The sequence below is a fragment of the Phytophthora parasitica genome, assembly GCF_000247585.1.
Source record: "Phytophthora parasitica INRA-310 unplaced genomic scaffold supercont2.6, whole genome shotgun sequence".
Classification (NCBI taxonomy): domain Eukaryota; phylum Oomycota; class Peronosporomycetes; order Peronosporales; family Peronosporaceae; genus Phytophthora; species Phytophthora nicotianae.
The window spans coordinates 2091312-2106765 of NW_008648992.1; the positions used below are offsets into that span (position 1 = coordinate 2091312).

The following is a 15454-nucleotide window of genomic DNA, read 5'->3' on the forward strand; positions in this document are numbered from 1 at the left end:
GACCACACACAGAGAAATCTAGGCACCGCTCGTAAGAGTGGATTTTTGTTTTCCTTTATGCTTTCTGTGGTTGCGCATATTTACAAAATAGTAAATAGTTATACTATTCTCACAGTTGTCAATCCATACTCAAACTACTACATTCAATATTACATTTTTCTTAATACTATTGGCTCTGATTTGACAACCAGGATTGGGATCGTGCGGTTCTGCTTCGACCCCCTGTTCTCACTCTTCAATTCGAAGCGGAAGACCAGACTCCTCACTTTTTCGTCATGTTCGCCAAGACCGTCCGCTCGATGGCCGCTCCCGCGCGCCGCGGCTTCGCCACCAGCCAGAAGATCAAGGTGCACAAGCCCATTGTGGAGCTTGACGGCGATGAGATGACGCGCGTCATCTGGTCGCAGATCAAGGACAAGTACATCCACCCGTACCTTGACCTGGACATCGAGTACTTCGACCTGGGTCTGCCGCACCGTGACGCCACCAACGACCAGGTGACCATCGACGCTGCCCACGCCATCCAGGAGCACAACGTCGGCATCAAGTGCGCGACCATCACTCCTGATGAGCAGCGTGTGGAGGAGTTCAAGCTCAAGAAGATGTGGCGCTCGCCCAACGGCACGATCCGTAACATCCTCAACGGCACGGTCTTCCGTGAGCCCATCGTCATCTCCAACGTGCCGCGTCTTGTGCCTGGCTGGAAGAAGCCCATCGTCGTGGGCCGTCACGCCTTCGGTGACCAGTACAAGAGCACGGACTTCATTGCCCCTGGTCCGGGCAAGTTCGAGGTCGTGTACACGCCCGCGGACGGCGGTGACAAGCAGACGTTCGAGGTGTATGACTTCAAGGGCCCCGGCGTGGGTCTGGCCATGTACAACACGGACGAGAGCATCTACGGCTTCGCCAAGTCGTGCCTGTCCTTCGCTCTGAGCAAGAACCAGGACCTGTACCTGTCCACCAAGAACACCATTCTGAAGAAGTACGACGGCCGCTTCAAGGACATCTTCGAGGAGGTGTACCAGAGCGAGTTCAAGGCCAAGTACGACGCCGCCGGCATCTCGTACACGCACCGTCTGATCGACGACATGGTCGCCCAGGCTCTTAAGAGCGACGGCGGCTTCGTCTGGGCCTGCAAGAACTACGACGGTGACGTCCAGTCGGACATCGTCGCCCAGGGCTACGGCTCGCTTGGTCTGATGACCAGTGTTCTGGTTGCTCCCGATGGAAAGACGGTGGAGGCTGAGGCCGCTCACGGCACGGTCACGCGTCACTGGCGCCAGTACCAGCAGGGCAAGAAGACGAGCACCAACCCCATTGCCTCGATCTACGCCTGGACGCGTGGTCTCGCCCACCGCGGCAAGCTTGACGGCAACCAGGAGCTCGTTAACTTCTCTCTGGGCCTGGAGGACGCCGTGATCAAGACGGTGGAGGCCGGCCACATGACCAAGGACTTGGCTATCTGCATCCACGGCTCCAACGTGACCCCGGACCACTACTTGTACACGGAAGACTTCATGGACAAGGTCAAGGACACCTTCGACGCCACGCGCAACTAAACTGCCAGGGGATTGAAGAGGGAGAGTATACTGACAAAAATGAGCTTTCTATCTACAATCTACAGTATACATGTATACGCAGTTAGCAAGCTCTAAATGTAGTCAACAACCGACCAGAGGTGTAGTACTCCATTGCCGTATCATGCTACATTGATACTGATTCGACTACTACAGGCAGTAGTAATGAACACCACTAGACGCTGACAACTCCGCAACAGCACAAACAGGAATTCATGGCAGCGCCTGCATCAGCTCGCAAGGATGGCTCGATTGCTGTGGCTAATGTATCTGGATTACCAGCTCGTGTATCTCTATTGCAGCGTGGTCAGAATCGAGAGCAGTATCTGAAAACCAAGGTCAAAGCCACTAAACCTGTTGGAAATCGAAATTTAATTCGACGTGCTACTTCGCGAGCGACGGCATTCACTAGATCAGCGAAGAACATGCTCTCAGCCGATGACGACCATCTAGATAGCCTACTAACAGCGGTCTCCGAGTCGATTAATGCTCCTGAAAATCTTTCACAAGGCCAACAGAACGCACTGGTGCTTCAAGCTGTACTTGGCCTTTGGACAAACCGCCACCAAGCGCGAGGATTTCGTCGATGGAAAGAGAGTACACTGAATCGAGTGGACTTGCAAGCTCTGATCGACGCGGGTGTCGATGTACACGAAGAAGCTCGACAATTACTACTTTCAGCTGAGACTAAGAGGCGATTGCTAGCTAACCAACACCGAGTTTCTAACGACGATGACAAGTGGATGGCAGCCAGTTTTTCCTACGCCGAGTTGGATCTATTACTTGCATGGGTTCGACACACGCAGCCCAAAACGTGTCGAGGGGTAGACGACAAAACAATGCGCGAAGTTCTCCGATACTTGCGCTTCAGTCAGTATCAAGAGGGTGAAGCGATCTTCTTCCAAGGTGATAAAGGCGATGTATTTTACCTTGTCCTACAAGGCACTGTCGGCATTTATGGTGCGAAACGTACGCAGCCAGACAAAAAGCGTCGAGGTGACAGTGCTGCCAGTAAACGTAGAAGTGTCAGTACTCGTGAAAAGCCCGACATGAACTTGATGGGTCCGAGGATCTTCGCATACCGTGCCGGTGAAAGTTTCGGCGAGACTGCGATGTTCACGAACGCCGCTGTGCGTACAGCTACTGCAATTGCGTTCGGTGACACGACTTCAGGTTCCGGTACGGGATCTGTCTGTGAACTTTGCGAGTTGTCACGAGCTGTGTACTCCCGTACACTGAAAAGATTCCACCAACATTCTTTCATGCAAGCCCAACGGGTGAACTTCGCTCAGCGAGTATTTCTCTTCCGAGACTGGCCGAGACCTCGAGTCGTAGAGTTAGCTGAGGTGCTGGAGCTTCGTCGAATCAGTTTTGGCGGAGTATTGCTCACTGGAGGAGTCTCCCCACTCTCGCACTGCTTCTTCGTACTCAGCGGAAGTGTCAAGCTCACCACTCAAATAGAGATCAACTCGCATTCGGATCCATCCAAGAGCACAGTCTTGAAGAAGGCACAACGTCGAGCTCAGGTTATTATCGAACTTCACACTGTTCAGGTCGGCGAAATCGTCGCACTAGAAGCTTTACTTGAAGAGGACGACTCTGCTCGGGTCACGTACACGGCAGTAGGCGGTTCAGCGGATGTCGAAGTGTACGCATTAAAGCGTACAGATGGCCGAGCCTTCCTTGCCAGTAGCACAACAAATAGTATGCACCAGATTCAGGCCATTTGCACGTCCGAACGTGTTCATCGTGAACAACGTATCAACGTTGCACGGAAAGCTCTTAGAGCTCACGAAACCATCAACAAACAGCATCGTTTAGATCTGGAAACTGAGGCCTTGGAGCTCGGACTTTCAGAGAAACAGCAGCAGCAACGACAAAAGCAACAGGAACTGGAAGAACTCAATCAACCGAACCCGCGAGGCCCAGTCGGACTACGTCCGTTCTTGCCTCATTTAGACCCAATGAAGCTACTCGACGAGACCAAAAGACCAGATACTGAACCTCGAGGGTTAAACCGAGAGATCGAGATCGATACGTCGCTAGGTGAAGTGGCGGTGCCACCGAAAATGCTGTCAACTCTGGTGAAAAACTTCGTCGTTCGTGACTGGGACACGCTCTCAGAGGACTATGCTCAACGGTTGACTCTTAAGCTTCCTGTACGCAGTCCTCTCTCTCCACTTGTAAACCGTGCGCCTCTTTCCTTGACTTGCAGATACGACGCAAAGGTATCGACACCTACGCACACTGCTCGACGAAGTCACGTACCAGCTACCATCTCAGCGAGAATCAGTGACGAACGATTCACACACGACTCGCACATGCGGCAGCTCAGCATGAATTACGACGCCAAGATGCATTGGGATCCGAACAAGAAGACTTTGGTGCTGCTATCAGCGAATAAACCCACACAGCCACAGCAGAAACGCGCGTTCGGGAGCTTCAACGTGATTGCCAATGATCACCAAACGGCACGGAAATTGCCAGATACACTCGTCGAATGAGTCTCGAAGTCTTGAAGCTCCTTCTGGTGATCAATACTGTAGCTTTATTATTCTTGTGACCTCTAACTCCAAATAACACTCACGATGCTGTATGCTAACCTACTTCATCTCTGTATCGGGTGCAATCGGGGTGAATGGTGCAGGCTTTAAATTTTTGGGAGCAATGGCAACTTGACCGGACCCTGATGAACTCGATGACGAATGTGATCCCAACTGGGACGAAATACTGGAAAACGCTGAACTAATAGGGAAGCAGTTGGTACCCTAAGAAACACAAATTAGTAAAAAAAAAAAAAAAAAAACTTAGTGAAAATCCAGCAGAACAGGTTCAAAATTGAGATGTACTTACCGGATTGCACGGGACATTGAGCGGATGCGTGTGTACTGCCTGCATTCCGCTTGAGACTGCTGCTTGTGGATCGTGCGGGTTAAGGAGTTGTCCCGACGGGTTCATATGCTGGTTGGGTTGCGTCATAGCAGCAGCCACAGACCCAAGGTGCGAGTACTGTAGACACGTCGCCAACTTGCTAACTTCTTGCTGCAGACGGTCACGATCTCGACGTAATTCATCTCGCTCCCGTTTCAAGCTCTTGATAGCAGACACCGCTTCCTGCAAGATCGCACTCTTACGAACGCGGTTCGAGAGTCCCAGCAAGTCAACTAGCTCTTCAAACTAAAAAAAAAAGAGTCGTTAACTGAATAATCTAAAAAAAAAAAAAAAAACAACAACCAGATAACGCACCTTGACATTCACCTCTTGACGTCGCATCTTCTCGCGCGATTTCTTCCGGTATCCTCGGTCGTCTTCCGGTGTCGGTGACGGCGCACTAACCGTAGCTGTGCTGCCAATAGTCGAACATCCGCTAGGGTCGCATGCCACGGTCATGAAGTCAAAATCACTGGTAACCAGTAAGCAAAATTCATACAAAATCCACCACTCCTCCACACAAGCATGGAAAAAGAGAGTGTTCCGTACCGTTTAAACGCAGCAGCAGCTCCAAAACTGTTCATGTCATCGTCGTCATTGTTCAAAATGTTCTGGCATTGCGGACTCGGCACCTTAGGGGCTGCAGGTTTAATACTACCACCCAATGGTGCCGCTTTGGTTGCAGACGAAGCTGCAATCGGCAACGCCGCAGGTTTCCTGTGTTGGTCCAGACTGAAATTCGCCAGTTCTATCGCATCTCTCGCTGTTCGGTTCATCATGGCCACATCCGGTTTGGCACTAGCTGGGGTCAATCCGGTCTGGAAAAGATTGGCAAAGTCCTTCCTGGGCGAGCCAAAGCCCAGTCCCACTCCGAGTCCATTGCCATGCTTCAGCATCTCCGAGATACTGGCCAGTGGCGGAGACGTCAAATGCTGAGTAGAAGTTCCAGTATTCTCGGCGGGAGGTGCTCCTGTCTGCTTGGGATTTTGCTGCTCTTCATCCGTGTAACCCAATGAAAAGCCCTTCCAGTTGTCATTAATGTCCGTCTGCAAGAAATACTCGCCCAAGTCCTCAATCTGCAGCCCCGACATGTCCTCGTCAAAGTCCATCGTCGGATTCTAGGCTAATAAAACTATATAGTTTAACACATACAGTGAGGTTAGAAATGCCAATGGTCAGCCACCCATTTACTCTAATTGAAAAATACTCGGCAAATATTGAGCATGTCACAGTAATTAGTTGCCTTTACCTTTTTGCAAGTGTCTGTTCCGCCTTCGGAAAATAACTCACGGCACCACTCACAATAGAAAGTGGCAGGAGTGCGCAGCTAGAGAAAAGGATGTGGCCGTCGGAATCCGTGCCCCTCGTACGTGGACCAAGACGTCCGTGGCGTCGGCGGGTTCGGACTGTGGCATCATGGGGCGCGCATGCGGTCACCGATAATGACGTTCAGCCAATCGGTGCGCCAGAAAAGCATTTTTGACCAATTGACGGCCGGTTGGCGCGTGCCTCCAAAGGTGGAGAATAGCCGAGGCAAAAGTAGATGTGCCGAACACAATTGTTAAACTACTCTAAAAAATTACTTCGAAGTACTGTTTTAATCTCCAGGCATTCGAAGTAAGATTCGCCTTGGCTTGTTTACCAAGAGATTACTTATACAAACCGAACGTTTGTATCAGGATATTATATCTCAAAGCAGGTAAAGTATGAGAGCAGTAGGTAGGGTATCAATCAATCAGAAGGGTTATCCCGCCGGTGCATCAGCACCACTACAAGGAGATTACGGGACGCGAATTGTAAAACAATAATGTTAGCAAAGTTGCGGCTCGCAACGACATCGTTTGGCTTGAGAAGTTCTCTTACTGTGTGCGCCATCGTTTTATAAAACGTGAAGTTTATTCCAGCGGTAGGTGTCTTTTGAACATACTGCCGAAACCCTCTGAAAAAATGCTTTTCATTGACGTCAGCTAACAAAATATAGAGATACCGAAGTCATCTCAACTATTAGCGCTACCGGTAGTCTATGTATGTTCTTCCTGTCTAGCAGGTGCATATAGCTACGCCGGTAGCGTAGCTATATGATAGCTAACCTCAGCAACTTTTCAATATTGTAGAGCACAATAGGGGAGTACACCGGATAAATATCAATTCTGCGCGTACATGTATTAATACGTGTACTTCCTTCTGGTGGCATTTCGAGTTGCCTCCGATTACATCTATTCTAATACATACGCTACAGAACTGGCATTGACACGAAAAAGTAATGATTTGACAAAAATCGTACTCTAAAAAATAAAAAACGTCAATCAAAATTTCTGATTCCCGCCAAAATCCCATTTCGGTCATTCGTTCCCGCCACCATGTCGACCATGCAGCAAGCTCAGGTTGCGACGCGCAAGCGCCCTGCGGAGTCAACGGTGGAGGCACCCAAGCGTGTCAAGACCGAAGTTCGAGCACGTCCGTCGCTAACTGAGCTGCTGTCCCGAAAGGCAGCGACAGAGCCGCAGCTGTCGCTCTCCCAGACGTCGGAGGACTCGGACGTGCCTCTAGCGAGGCTCGCAGCACAGCAGAAGGCCAAGCGAGCGGCGGAACTCAAATCCAAGACGCAACAGAAGCAACCACGAATGCAGTCCAAAGCTCATGGCAAGACAACGGAGCAGGGCGACGTGGTGTTCGAGCTGTCGAGTAAACGCCGCATAACGGTGCGCAAGTGGAAGGGCATGAAGTTCGTCGACATCCGCGAATTCTACGACAGTAACGGGGAGGCCAAGCCCGGCAAAAAAGGTCAGTAACTATTGGTTTATATGAGTACTATTGATCTGCAATACTGAATATTGTTGAATGCTTTTAAACGCAGGTATCTCGCTCTCTCCAGATCAATGGGAAAAGCTCTACAGCTTTTCGGATGCAATTACAGAAGCTATCGAGTTAGTAGAGGAAGACAAAGTGGGGATTGAGTCACTTGCCGGCGTACCAGGCTGCATTCTGCGGCCTGATGGAGACATCCGAGCCATCGCGTTGCCGGTGCGTTCAACGGCTTTAACGTGAGTACAGTTCTTGCAGCTAACACAATTTTTTATGCAGCTATCGAGCAAACGCCGCGTTACCGTTCGCTACTTCCGCAACGCGGTTTTGATTGATATCCGTGAGTTTTACGAGCAGGACGGAGTGGCGAAACCCGGCAAGAAGGGCATCTCGCTCTCGAAATACCAGTGGGTCGCACTGGGAGAAACTGCGGACGAGATAACACAAGCAGTTGATCGCCTATAACTTGAAAAAAAACCAAGGCAGGACGAGAGTGGAAGTGAATTTTTTTTTCAAGGCATACGTGGCAAAGGCTGCGTTACTAGTAAACTATTTCAAACGGCCACACGTTGACGCTTGTGCGGACTTGACGCTGTTGTCAGCACTTCTGAGCGTGAGCGCTTTTCTGTGTCCGTGCTGCTTGACGCTTTGGCTTCAGATGTGGTGCTTGCCGCTCGCGACTCTGACGTAGGTGCCTTGGTTGGGGACGCGTCAAGGACATCGTCCGACTTTGACGGAGTAGAACGCGCACGGGAGTTATCCTGGTTAACCTCTTTCGACTTACGCTTCGGTGATAGTGCTTTCTCCGGAGTAGCCTTGTCTGTCGTCTCATTCTCCTTAGCAGACTGTGAATCTTCATTGCTGCTGGTTGCATCGTCTTGCTGTGGCTGCTCCTTCTCCGTTTCCGAAGACTGTTCAACCTTGCACACTATTTCATCGGACTGTTTGTCTCCAGACTGCTCAGGAGAGCTTGGACGATCACCCGAGGACTTATCAGGCGAATCAGTCTGCTTACTCTGAGCGTAATACTGGTCCTTTGACTGCTGCAGTTGCTGTGGGTGAACACTGCCAGCCCCGTTGTGACTGAAGTCGGAAGGAACTAGATTGAGACCGAGGACGCTGTTCTTGTTGTCGTGAAAATCTCCTGCCATTCCTCCACTGAGCATGGGGTGGTGGCCGAAGAGACCTGCATTCTGCGGACTGAAATCGTGAAGGAGCATGCCGGCTGTGAAAAAAAAAATCGCCGTTAGTTAAACATTCAACATGAACGAGCTCATGTTCGTTACAAAACGTACTTGTTGGTGACGGCAGAATACCAGAGAGGTTGGGTGGACTCGGTAGTGGGCCAAGCATGTGGTGACCTGACATTCCTCCTAACATCCCCATCTACCAAAAACCAGGTTGGTTAATTGAGGGAAACCACGGAATATACCGAAAAACAAACGTACCCCGTGTTGATACAATGGAAGCGACGGTGGGGTGTAACCAACGTGCTCCTTTTTGAGAAGTTGCTGGAAACCGCGATGCACCCGCTTCTTCTGGGTCGGAGGTCGACTGCGTGAGTTGAGCATGTACTGGTCAGGGTCATTAGTGAGTCCCAGTGAGGCACCGTTCATGCCTCCATGCATGTTCTGGAATGACTGCACTGCAGCTCCGTTGGGGGTCGATCCATGGGCCATGTTGAAGTTGCCTGAAGCTTCAGCGTTGGCTCCAGCCGCTGCTGCCGCCGCTGCCTCCTTGGCTGCTTGTTGCAACTGTTTCTTCTTCTCTCCGAACATGATTTCATACTGCGAAAAGACAAATTATCAGCCATTGTTGCGAGGTATGAAAAATGCACAGATACTCACGTCATTGTTGTCCTTGGTTTCGTAGGGCTCGCCGTATTCAGTGTACTTGAGCAGGATCTGGTCCACACTGGTGCTCGAGTATTGGTAGAGCTTCTCGTTCGAGTCGAACACGATGAGCGCGATCTCGCAGTCGCAGAGTTTGGACAGCTCCATGGCCTTCTTGAAGATGCCATTCTTGCGCTTGGCAAAAGTCACTTGGCGATTGCGATCGTCCTCAATGCGCTTGATTTGGATCTTTTTGCGGCCCATTGTGTTTTAGTTGCTGCTGTCACGGAGAGAGTTAGCAGAGGATCTTAGAGGCATCAACACGCCGTTGACGCACCTGGTGGAAATAGCGCTGTCGAATATAGCCGATATTTTTATCGGGAAAAAGCAGGAGTGCCGGAAATACCGGGCTGCAGTCGAGCTTGGAGGCGCCGAGCTATTTTTGCAGTGGTGGGCTCCGAGCTGCGTCCGGGTAGGGAGTTATTTTTATCCGTTTTTCTCTCGATCGGGAGGGGCTGCCGTTGCAATCGGTGGAAAGCCCCAAGCCCACAGCCGTTGTGAAACCTGCTGGGTCTAGCAAAAAAGTTTGGCAAATATGCACGCGATCTAGGATTTCTATCTTTGGACTGGCGACCGTTAGCGACCGTTACGTTAGTGCCGGCGAATGTGGCCAGAAAACTCGAAAGGACGCTTGTCTTGGCTTTTGTATGCTGGAAGATCGCCTACGTTGAAGTGCGACGGGTGGTTTCCGCTGAGTGCGGGATCTTTTCCATACAAATGGCCTGATGGCGATGGCTGGCGAAGGCGCGAGTGTTTCTACAGCCTCGGCGGTGTCGAAACTGCTTCGTCAACGGGACTCGGGCCAGTCACTGGCAGCACGCATTAGTGCTCGATCCCGCGACTGGATGGCTGGCCCCTTGGCTGCGCGCACTGCTGTCCAAACGTCTCATACCAGTTGATTTTCAGCTTGGCAAACGGCTTGCTTCGGCACCTCTGCGCCGTCGTTGATTGATTCTGTGAAGGTGTCTACGACGGCAAAACGTCAATGAGCAGACTGGGCCATCCTTTAATTGCCGACATGGCTGAATAGATCTATTTTTTTTAAGTGTTAAGTGGTAAATGCGCATCAACTTCTTCATCAGTGTAACCGGCGTCTTTGAGTTGTTTTCTTGCTAGCAGCAGTCGAGTCGTGTTGTCGATTTCTACTGATCGTCGTTTAGCATTGATAAGTTCCACTTCTGCATTAGCCTTGGCCTCCTCGCGGGCCTCTCGTCTCATCTCAAGCTCAAGTTTCTTCTCTTCAAGCTCCAGCCACTCCGTGTCGGCACTGTCACGATCTTGTGGCCTAGGTTCTTGCTGTTCTGTCCGTCTCAGTGTCATATGCCAGTCATGGGTTTCCTCACTGGTGATTTCTGCAATACTAAGTCGTCGCTTTCGATTTCTTTTATCGCTGTCTTCATTCGTGTTGTTTATTGTTTGGCAGGGTGCCGATGCGGGGTTATCGGCCATCACGCGTGCGAGCTGATAGTAGCAGGGACACAACTGAAGAATAGCCGAGCGGATCGAAGCATCATCAGTTGTTCCCTGTCCTGTGCTAGCCAGCCAGTCGATAGCTCGCCTGTATTGTTTTTCAAGATAACGAATTTTGTCACGCACGTCTGCTGACTTCCTGTGCGTAATGCCGACATCTTTCAACTTGTCGATAATTACTCCACATAACGCTTCCTTTGTCGGGCCGGTTGAACTATCGCCTCCCTTCCACATAGCGTAGTTGCCTTCAGCTGTCAGCCAGTCCAGTAAAACCTTCATTGAGCTCGGTCCGCCTTTTACTCCATCGCGATCCCACAAGATTTTCATCGTTTTTGTGGTTTTGCCGTCGAGAAAACCAAACTGAAATGCAAACGAATTTCAGCCAATAGAATTCGTTTGAAAAAATAAGAACAACATTCACGCAACACGCGCAACAATATGTCTGATTCTGACGCGTCAGCTCAAAAGACACTGAATATGGCGGCGAGCGTGCGCAACACCGCCATCAAGCGCATCCAGGGCGTGCGTGCATCTCCACCGTTCCGATCTCCTAATAAACGTCATACTCACTCTCTTCTGTAGGATGTGCGTGAGATGATGACCAACCCAAGCGACCAGTACGCAGCGGCGCCGCTCGAGGTGCGTTCCTTTCAACCTAAGAGGCGGCGAAAAACATTCATCACTCTAACACTCTGCTCTCTATAGACTAACATGTTCGACTGGCACTTCACGCTGCGGGGGCCACGCGACACGGAATTCGAGGGCGGCATCTACCACGGCCGCATCATCCTGCCGTCTGACTACCCGTTCAAGCCACCGAACATCATGCTTCTCACAGTACGTAGCCTATTTCTTCTGTATTCTTGAGCTCAAGTGTTGACAATTTGACACTGTATTTCTATAGCCCAATGGCCGCTTCGAAGTGAAGAAGAAAATCTGTCTGAGTATCTCGGCGTACCATCCGGAGGAGTGGCAACCTGCGTGGGGCGTCCGACTGATTTTGGAGGCTCTGATCAGCTTCATGCCCACTAAGGGCGAGGGCGCTATTGGCGCATTGGACTTTCCTGCTGAAGAGCGCAGGAGACTCGCCAAACTGGTGCGTGGCAATGGATTTAGTGAATGTTTAAAGATGCTGCTAATTTTTTTTTTTTTTACTGTTTAGAGTGTGGACTACAAATGTGAAACTTGTGGACGAGTAGCGGACTTACTACCGGAATTGGAATCAGAGAATGAGGAAGAAACGGAGAAGAAACCTTCCAAATATGCAGAGCAGATCGCTCAACTGCACATGCACAGCTTGGAGAGTGCCACAAAGAACAAACAAGAGACTGAGAGCGTCTCCAGTGACGTTAATGAAGACAGCAAACAAGAGGCTAGCGCTGCTACGGGAGCAGAAGCAGCTCAAGAGGAGGAATCGACTGAAAGCAAACATATGAAGACAGAAACTGCAACAGAAGTCTCTGAGTCTGCTACTTCCACTCCACCTACAGTCACAGATGCATCGCCTACTGAGGAGGCAGTAGAAACCACACCGGAAGTGATCGACCATCATGTGGATACACCAATTGCTGCTCCTAATATTGCTCAAGTGCGCGAGTCAGACAGCGTGGATACTTTCCTCCACTATTTGACTGTTGCCATCGTTGTGGCGTTATTCGCGCTGATCTACAAGAAGCTGCTACAGATGCACGGAATACTGCAATAAACAGAGGAAGCGTGTTGCGTAAGTAGTAATTGCATTGCGTATGCTTGAACCTATATCCACTTACACCATGTCGTCTATTGGTTGTGTTCCTCCAGAATCTCTTGCATGATGCTATTTGCAAGCTCCGGGTGAACTCGACCGCCACACTGTTTCATCACTTGACCGATAAAGAACCCGAAGAGCTGAGTCTTTCCCTTCCAGTATGCGTCCAGGTTCTTCTTCGATTTCTACAGTCCATCACAAAACGTTAGCCCACAAGTAAATCACATCATTACACTACTAGACAGCGTACGGGGTCATCGAGAACAGCTCGACAGAGTGCGCGGATCTCTTGCGGGTCCTGAATCTGCTTCCACCCCTTCTCCTCCACAATCTGCAGTGGTGTCTTCTTCGCCTCATTCTCGTAAAACATCAACTCCAGTACATCCTTGGCGATCTTACCGGAGATCGTCCCGTCCTGAATGAGATCAATCAATGCACCAAGCTCCGTAGCTGCAACGGGAGAGCTGGCAATGTCGCCGTTCACTGCCTTCAAGTGTCCGAACAGATCGTTAAGCACCCAGTTCACAACCACCTTCGACGGTCGAGAGTTTTCAGCTGCGATCGTCTCGAAGTAGTTCGCAGCACCAGGCTCGTTCACCAGCACTGAACTCTCGTACGAGGTGAGGTCGTACTGCGCACAAAGGCGATTTTTCAGTGCATCAGGGAGTTCAGGCATCTTCTCGCTAATCTCGTGTATCAATTTCTGCGAGAAAACAAGAGGAGGCAGGTCAGGCTCTGGGAAGAAGCGATAGTCCTTTGCCCCCTCCTTGGACCGCATGCGTTTAGTTTCTCCCGTGACGGCATCGAACGAGCGCGTCTCGCGGTGCACTTGGCCGCCTTCTTGTTCAATCAGTGCGATTTGTCTCCTGGCTTCGTATTCCGCTGCTCGCATCATGTTGCGGATGCTGTTCATGTTCTTCACCTCCACTCGCTCGCCGAAAGGAGCAGTAGTGCTCGACGTCAGTGCGTGGTGGAGAGTATCCACATCGGCTTCTTCTCCTAGGTTCGTTGGTCGCACACTCACGTTCAAGTCGCAGCGCATGGAACCTTCCTCCATGTTTCCATCGCATACGTCCAAGTGACGCAGTAAATGCTGCAGCTGACGCATGACTTGACCTGCTTCAACGGGACTTCGAAGATCCGGCTCCATCACAATTTCCAACAGCGCAGTACCGGCACGGTTTAAATCCACTACTGTACTGTCGTCTTCTAAGTCGTGGTTGCTCTTGCCTGCAATTTACACGCAATATTAGCTCTCAAACATCACCATTAGAAAAACGCTAAAAGTACCTGAGTCCTGCTCAATCTGAATCCGCGCAATGCGTACACTCCTCGAGATCACGTCCTACAAACCAGCAGCCATTGTCAATTAATTTCCACTAGTCTGTGCATTGTATCTTTCTCTCACCTGCTGCTGCTTGGCTTGTTTGGCCTTCCACTTCTTCAGCGCTTCGTTCTTCTCCCTCCTGGACTTGTACTTAGACGCATCGAACGTGGATTCGTCGCTCTGTGCACCTCCGTGTTCACTCACCACGGCCGACTCCGGAAGTTCGAAGTGCAGTGATCCTCCTGACGCTACTGGAGCGCGCTGTTGTGTCAACTGGTAACCCAGCGGCAGATCGCAGTAAAAATAGTGCTTGCGTTCGAATAAGCTGCGCGGATGCACCGTGGCGTTCACTGCTAGACCTGTGCGGATAGCTTGGTGTACACATTCGCGGTTGATGACCGGCAGCGTGCCTGGAAGCGCCGCGTCAAAGAAACTCACGTTGCGATTCGGCCGCGCAGACGCCAATGTGGACGCTGCAGCGCCACTCATGAGCTTAGAGCGGCTCAGCACCTGCGCATGAACCTCTAGGCCAATGCAGACTTCCCAGAGCTTGCCGCTCGGGCCGCGCAGCAGCTGCAACAGCGGCTGACGCGCGCCATTAGCCGCCACTTGAGCCATAGTGATGATGATTAGGAATGTGAGCCGCTCGTTTTTTTATGATGGACTATAAAAGACTAGGTTTTGTGTATTCACAAATTTTGTCTAGACACTTTTTACAGTCGAGCTGCAAGTTGGAGGTTCTTGAGGTCGGAGAGGACGGCGTTGGTGGTTGCTTCGGGGTCTTCGAAGATCAGCAAGTGCGACGTTTTAGGTAGCGGCTCGTGGTTCGTGTAGATGTCCGGGTGAGCTGTCACGAACCCGTCGAATACATTTTGGTCGAACAGCTTCGTGCGATCTCCGCTGTGGAATGTGACCGGGCAACGCGGTGCAGCTAGCTCGCTTTCAGTCAGAACCAGTCGAGATCCAGCATAGATGGAGGCTTCAATGATCGGGTCGCATGCAAGCACTGCGGCATGTTGCTCTTCGTCGAACACAACTGCACCGCTGATCCAGCTCGCGAGCATTTCACGATCCCAAGTCGAAAAATTCTTCCAGTTGTTGAAATGCGTGGTTGCATCTTCCATAGAAGGCCTGTGCGTATCAAAAGCATCGTAAATGGTTACGCTACATTCTCCGAAACTTCCACCAACTCAAAACACGTACCATTTCTTTTCTCGAGCCAATGTGAGCGATACCAGGAAGTCAGCTTTCTTTTCGTATTCAGTGTCGACCTCTCCATATATCGGCTCAAAGAGTATCAGCCCGTCAAAGGTACCAGGGTGTTTCGCTTCCGTAGCCCAGAGTGCAGCAGCCCCCATCGAGTGGCCAATGCCAATTAACGGACGACGCTCTATTCCAGCCGACTGCAGCTTCTGCACTTGCATCCACGCTGCATCCGTGCTAATCTCTGGCCAGTTGTTCATCGGGTGCCTTACACGCGGCGAGTTGCGGTCGTCGTTCTTGTAGTACACTTGACCAGGCACGGAATTGTCGCGATTCACGCCATGATACGGCTGGTCGTAGGTCACATAGTGCTCCACAGCGCCTTGCAGCAGCGGAGAGAGCTTCAGACGACGGATAACCGGGTCCCAGACCTGCTTGCAGAAGCCCGTAGCATGCGCGAACAGCAGTGTCGCCATGGTATAGTTGATTGGCAAATCAGTTT

At 50.9% G+C, this 15454-nt stretch overlaps 9 protein-coding genes across 16 annotated transcripts; 4 read left to right on the top strand and 5 right to left on the bottom strand.

Annotated features, from left to right (window-relative positions):
• The first annotated feature begins 201 nt into the window (after positions 1-201).
• Positions 202-1787, top strand: PPTG_04350 (isocitrate dehydrogenase, NADP-dependent). Its single transcript, XM_008898243.1, has one exon. The coding sequence runs from the start codon at positions 276-278 to the stop codon at positions 1557-1559; it is 1284 nt and encodes a 427-aa protein (XP_008896491.1). The 5' UTR covers positions 202-275; the 3' UTR covers positions 1560-1787.
• A 5-nt stretch (positions 1788-1792) lies between these two features.
• On the top strand, positions 1793-4081 carry PPTG_04351 (hypothetical protein; the record flags this gene model as incomplete). Its single annotated transcript, XM_008898244.1, has 1 exon — positions 1793-4081. The coding sequence occupies one exon, from the start codon at positions 1793-1795 to the stop codon at positions 4079-4081; it is 2289 nt and encodes a 762-aa protein (XP_008896492.1).
• A 20-nt stretch (positions 4082-4101) lies between these two features.
• Positions 4102-5969, bottom strand: PPTG_04352 (hypothetical protein). Of its 4 annotated transcripts, none has more exons than XM_008898246.1 (5): positions 5758-5969; positions 5058-5640; positions 4824-4944; positions 4431-4754; positions 4102-4345 (listed from the first exon to the last, which is right to left on the bottom strand). In XM_008898246.1, exons 2-5 carry the CDS (start codon positions 5615-5617, stop codon positions 4181-4183), a joined length of 1170 nt encoding a protein of 389 aa, XP_008896494.1. In that variant the 5' UTR covers positions 5618-5640; positions 5758-5969; the 3' UTR covers positions 4102-4180. The 4 variants fall into 4 exon arrangements, with proteins under 4 accessions (XP_008896494.1, XP_008896493.1, XP_008896495.1 ...); XM_008898245.1 differs by having other exon boundaries at positions 4824-4980; XM_008898247.1 differs by lacking the exon at positions 5758-5969 and having other exon boundaries at positions 5058-5720.
• An 862-nt stretch (positions 5970-6831) lies between these two features.
• PPTG_04353 (hypothetical protein) lies at positions 6832-9502 on the top strand. The gene is made up of 3 exons (XM_008898249.1): positions 6832-7292; positions 7366-7532; positions 7593-9502. Exons 1-3 carry the CDS (start codon positions 6869-6871, stop codon positions 7776-7778), a joined length of 777 nt encoding a protein of 258 aa, XP_008896497.1. The 5' UTR covers positions 6832-6868; the 3' UTR covers positions 7779-9502.
• PPTG_04354 (hypothetical protein) lies at positions 7799-9955 on the bottom strand. Its single transcript, XM_008898250.1, has 5 exons — positions 9483-9955; positions 9161-9422; positions 8762-9100; positions 8609-8699; positions 7799-8538 (listed from the first exon to the last, which is right to left on the bottom strand). Exons 2-5 carry the CDS (start codon positions 9407-9409, stop codon positions 7868-7870), a joined length of 1350 nt encoding a protein of 449 aa, XP_008896498.1. The 5' UTR covers positions 9410-9422; positions 9483-9955; the 3' UTR covers positions 7799-7867.
• A 200-nt stretch (positions 9956-10155) lies between these two features.
• PPTG_04355 (hypothetical protein) lies at positions 10156-11026 on the bottom strand. Its single transcript, XM_008898251.1, has one exon. It carries the CDS (start codon positions 11000-11002, stop codon positions 10247-10249), a length of 756 nt encoding a protein of 251 aa, XP_008896499.1. The 5' UTR covers positions 11003-11026; the 3' UTR covers positions 10156-10246.
• A 97-nt stretch (positions 11027-11123) lies between these two features.
• On the top strand, positions 11124-13822 carry PPTG_04356 (hypothetical protein). 3 transcript variants are annotated; one of them, XM_008898252.1, is made up of 6 exons: positions 11124-11197; positions 11258-11314; positions 11381-11512; positions 11580-11771; positions 11838-12398; positions 12476-13822. In XM_008898252.1, exons 1-5 carry the CDS (start codon positions 11153-11155, stop codon positions 12378-12380), a joined length of 969 nt encoding a protein of 322 aa, XP_008896500.1. In that variant the 5' UTR covers positions 11124-11152; the 3' UTR covers positions 12381-12398; positions 12476-13822. The 3 variants fall into 3 exon arrangements, with proteins under 3 accessions (XP_008896500.1, XP_008896501.1, XP_008896502.1); XM_008898253.1 differs by having other exon boundaries at positions 11124-11314; XM_008898254.1 differs by lacking the exon at positions 12476-13822 and having other exon boundaries at positions 11838-12469.
• PPTG_04357 (aspartyl/glutamyl-tRNA(Asn/Gln) amidotransferase, B subunit) lies at positions 12280-14396 on the bottom strand. 3 transcript variants are annotated; one of them, XM_008898257.1, is made up of 5 exons: positions 13831-14396; positions 13713-13767; positions 12673-13652; positions 12445-12607; positions 12280-12371 (listed from the first exon to the last, which is right to left on the bottom strand). In XM_008898257.1, exons 1-4 carry the CDS (start codon positions 14365-14367, stop codon positions 12455-12457), a joined length of 1725 nt encoding a protein of 574 aa, XP_008896505.1. In that variant the 5' UTR covers positions 14368-14396; the 3' UTR covers positions 12280-12371; positions 12445-12454. The 3 variants fall into 3 exon arrangements, with proteins under 3 accessions (XP_008896505.1, XP_008896503.1, XP_008896504.1); XM_008898255.1 differs by having other exon boundaries at positions 12280-12607; XM_008898256.1 differs by having other exon boundaries at positions 12445-13652.
• Positions 14397-14462: 66 nt separating this feature from the next.
• On the bottom strand, positions 14463-15428 carry PPTG_04358 (hypothetical protein; the record flags this gene model as incomplete). Its single annotated transcript, XM_008898258.1, has 2 exons — positions 14463-14880; positions 14953-15428. 2 exons carry the CDS (start codon positions 15426-15428, stop codon positions 14463-14465), a joined length of 894 nt encoding a protein of 297 aa, XP_008896506.1.
• Between the last annotated feature and the right edge of the window lie 26 nt (positions 15429-15454).

Excerpts from the sequence above, each read along its gene's own strand:
- PPTG_04353 (XM_008898249.1), top strand. The coding sequence starts at position 6,869 with ATGTCGACCATGCAGCAAGCTCAGGTTGCGACGCGCAAGCGCCCTGCG. Across the intron at positions 7,293-7,365 it reads GGCCAAGCCCGGCAAAAAAG|GTATCTCGCTCTCTCCAGAT; the intron begins GTCAGTAACTAT and ends TTTTAAACGCAG. Across the intron at positions 7,533-7,592 it reads TCCGAGCCATCGCGTTGCCG|CTATCGAGCAAACGCCGCGT; the intron begins GTGCGTTCAACG and ends TTTTTTATGCAG.
- PPTG_04356 (XM_008898252.1), top strand. The coding sequence starts at position 11,153 with ATGGCGGCGAGCGTGCGCAACACCGCCATCAAGCGCATCCAGGGC. Across the intron at positions 11,198-11,257 it reads CCATCAAGCGCATCCAGGGC|GATGTGCGTGAGATGATGAC; the intron begins GTGCGTGCATCT and ends TCTCTTCTGTAG. Across the intron at positions 11,315-11,380 it reads ACGCAGCGGCGCCGCTCGAG|ACTAACATGTTCGACTGGCA; the intron begins GTGCGTTCCTTT and ends TGCTCTCTATAG.
- PPTG_04352 (XM_008898245.1), bottom strand. The coding sequence starts at position 5,617 with ATGGACTTTGACGAGGACATGTCGGGGCTGCAGATTGAGGACTTGGGC. Across the intron at positions 4,755-4,823 it reads GTCAAGAGGTGAATGTCAAG|TTTGAAGAGCTAGTTGACTT; the intron begins GTGCGTTATCTG and ends TTTTTTTTTTAG. Across the intron at positions 4,346-4,430 it reads TCAATGTCCCGTGCAATCCG|GGTACCAACTGCTTCCCTAT; the intron begins GTAAGTACATCT and ends TGTGTTTCTTAG.
- PPTG_04357 (XM_008898257.1), bottom strand. The coding sequence starts at position 14,367 with ATGGCTCAAGTGGCGGCTAATGGCGCGCGTCAGCCGCTGTTGCAGCTG. Across the intron at positions 13,768-13,830 it reads AACAAGCCAAGCAGCAGCAG|GACGTGATCTCGAGGAGTGT; the intron begins GTGAGAGAAAGA and ends GCTGGTTTGTAG. Across the intron at positions 12,608-12,672 it reads GAGCTGTTCTCGATGACCCC|AAATCGAAGAAGAACCTGGA; the intron begins GTACGCTGTCTA and ends GATGGACTGTAG.
- PPTG_04354 (XM_008898250.1), bottom strand. The coding sequence starts at position 9,409 with ATGGGCCGCAAAAAGATCCAAATCAAGCGCATTGAGGACGATCGCAAT. Across the intron at positions 9,101-9,160 it reads AAACCAAGGACAACAATGAC|TATGAAATCATGTTCGGAGA; the intron begins GTGAGTATCTGT and ends GTCTTTTCGCAG. Across the intron at positions 8,539-8,608 it reads TATTCTGCCGTCACCAACAA|CCGGCATGCTCCTTCACGAT; the intron begins GTACGTTTTGTA and ends TTTTTTTCACAG.
- PPTG_04355 (XM_008898251.1), bottom strand. The coding sequence starts at position 11,002 with ATGAAAATCTTGTGGGATCGCGATGGAGTAAAAGGCGGACCGAGCTCA.
- PPTG_04350 (XM_008898243.1), top strand. The coding sequence starts at position 276 with ATGTTCGCCAAGACCGTCCGCTCGATGGCCGCTCCCGCGCGCCGCGGC.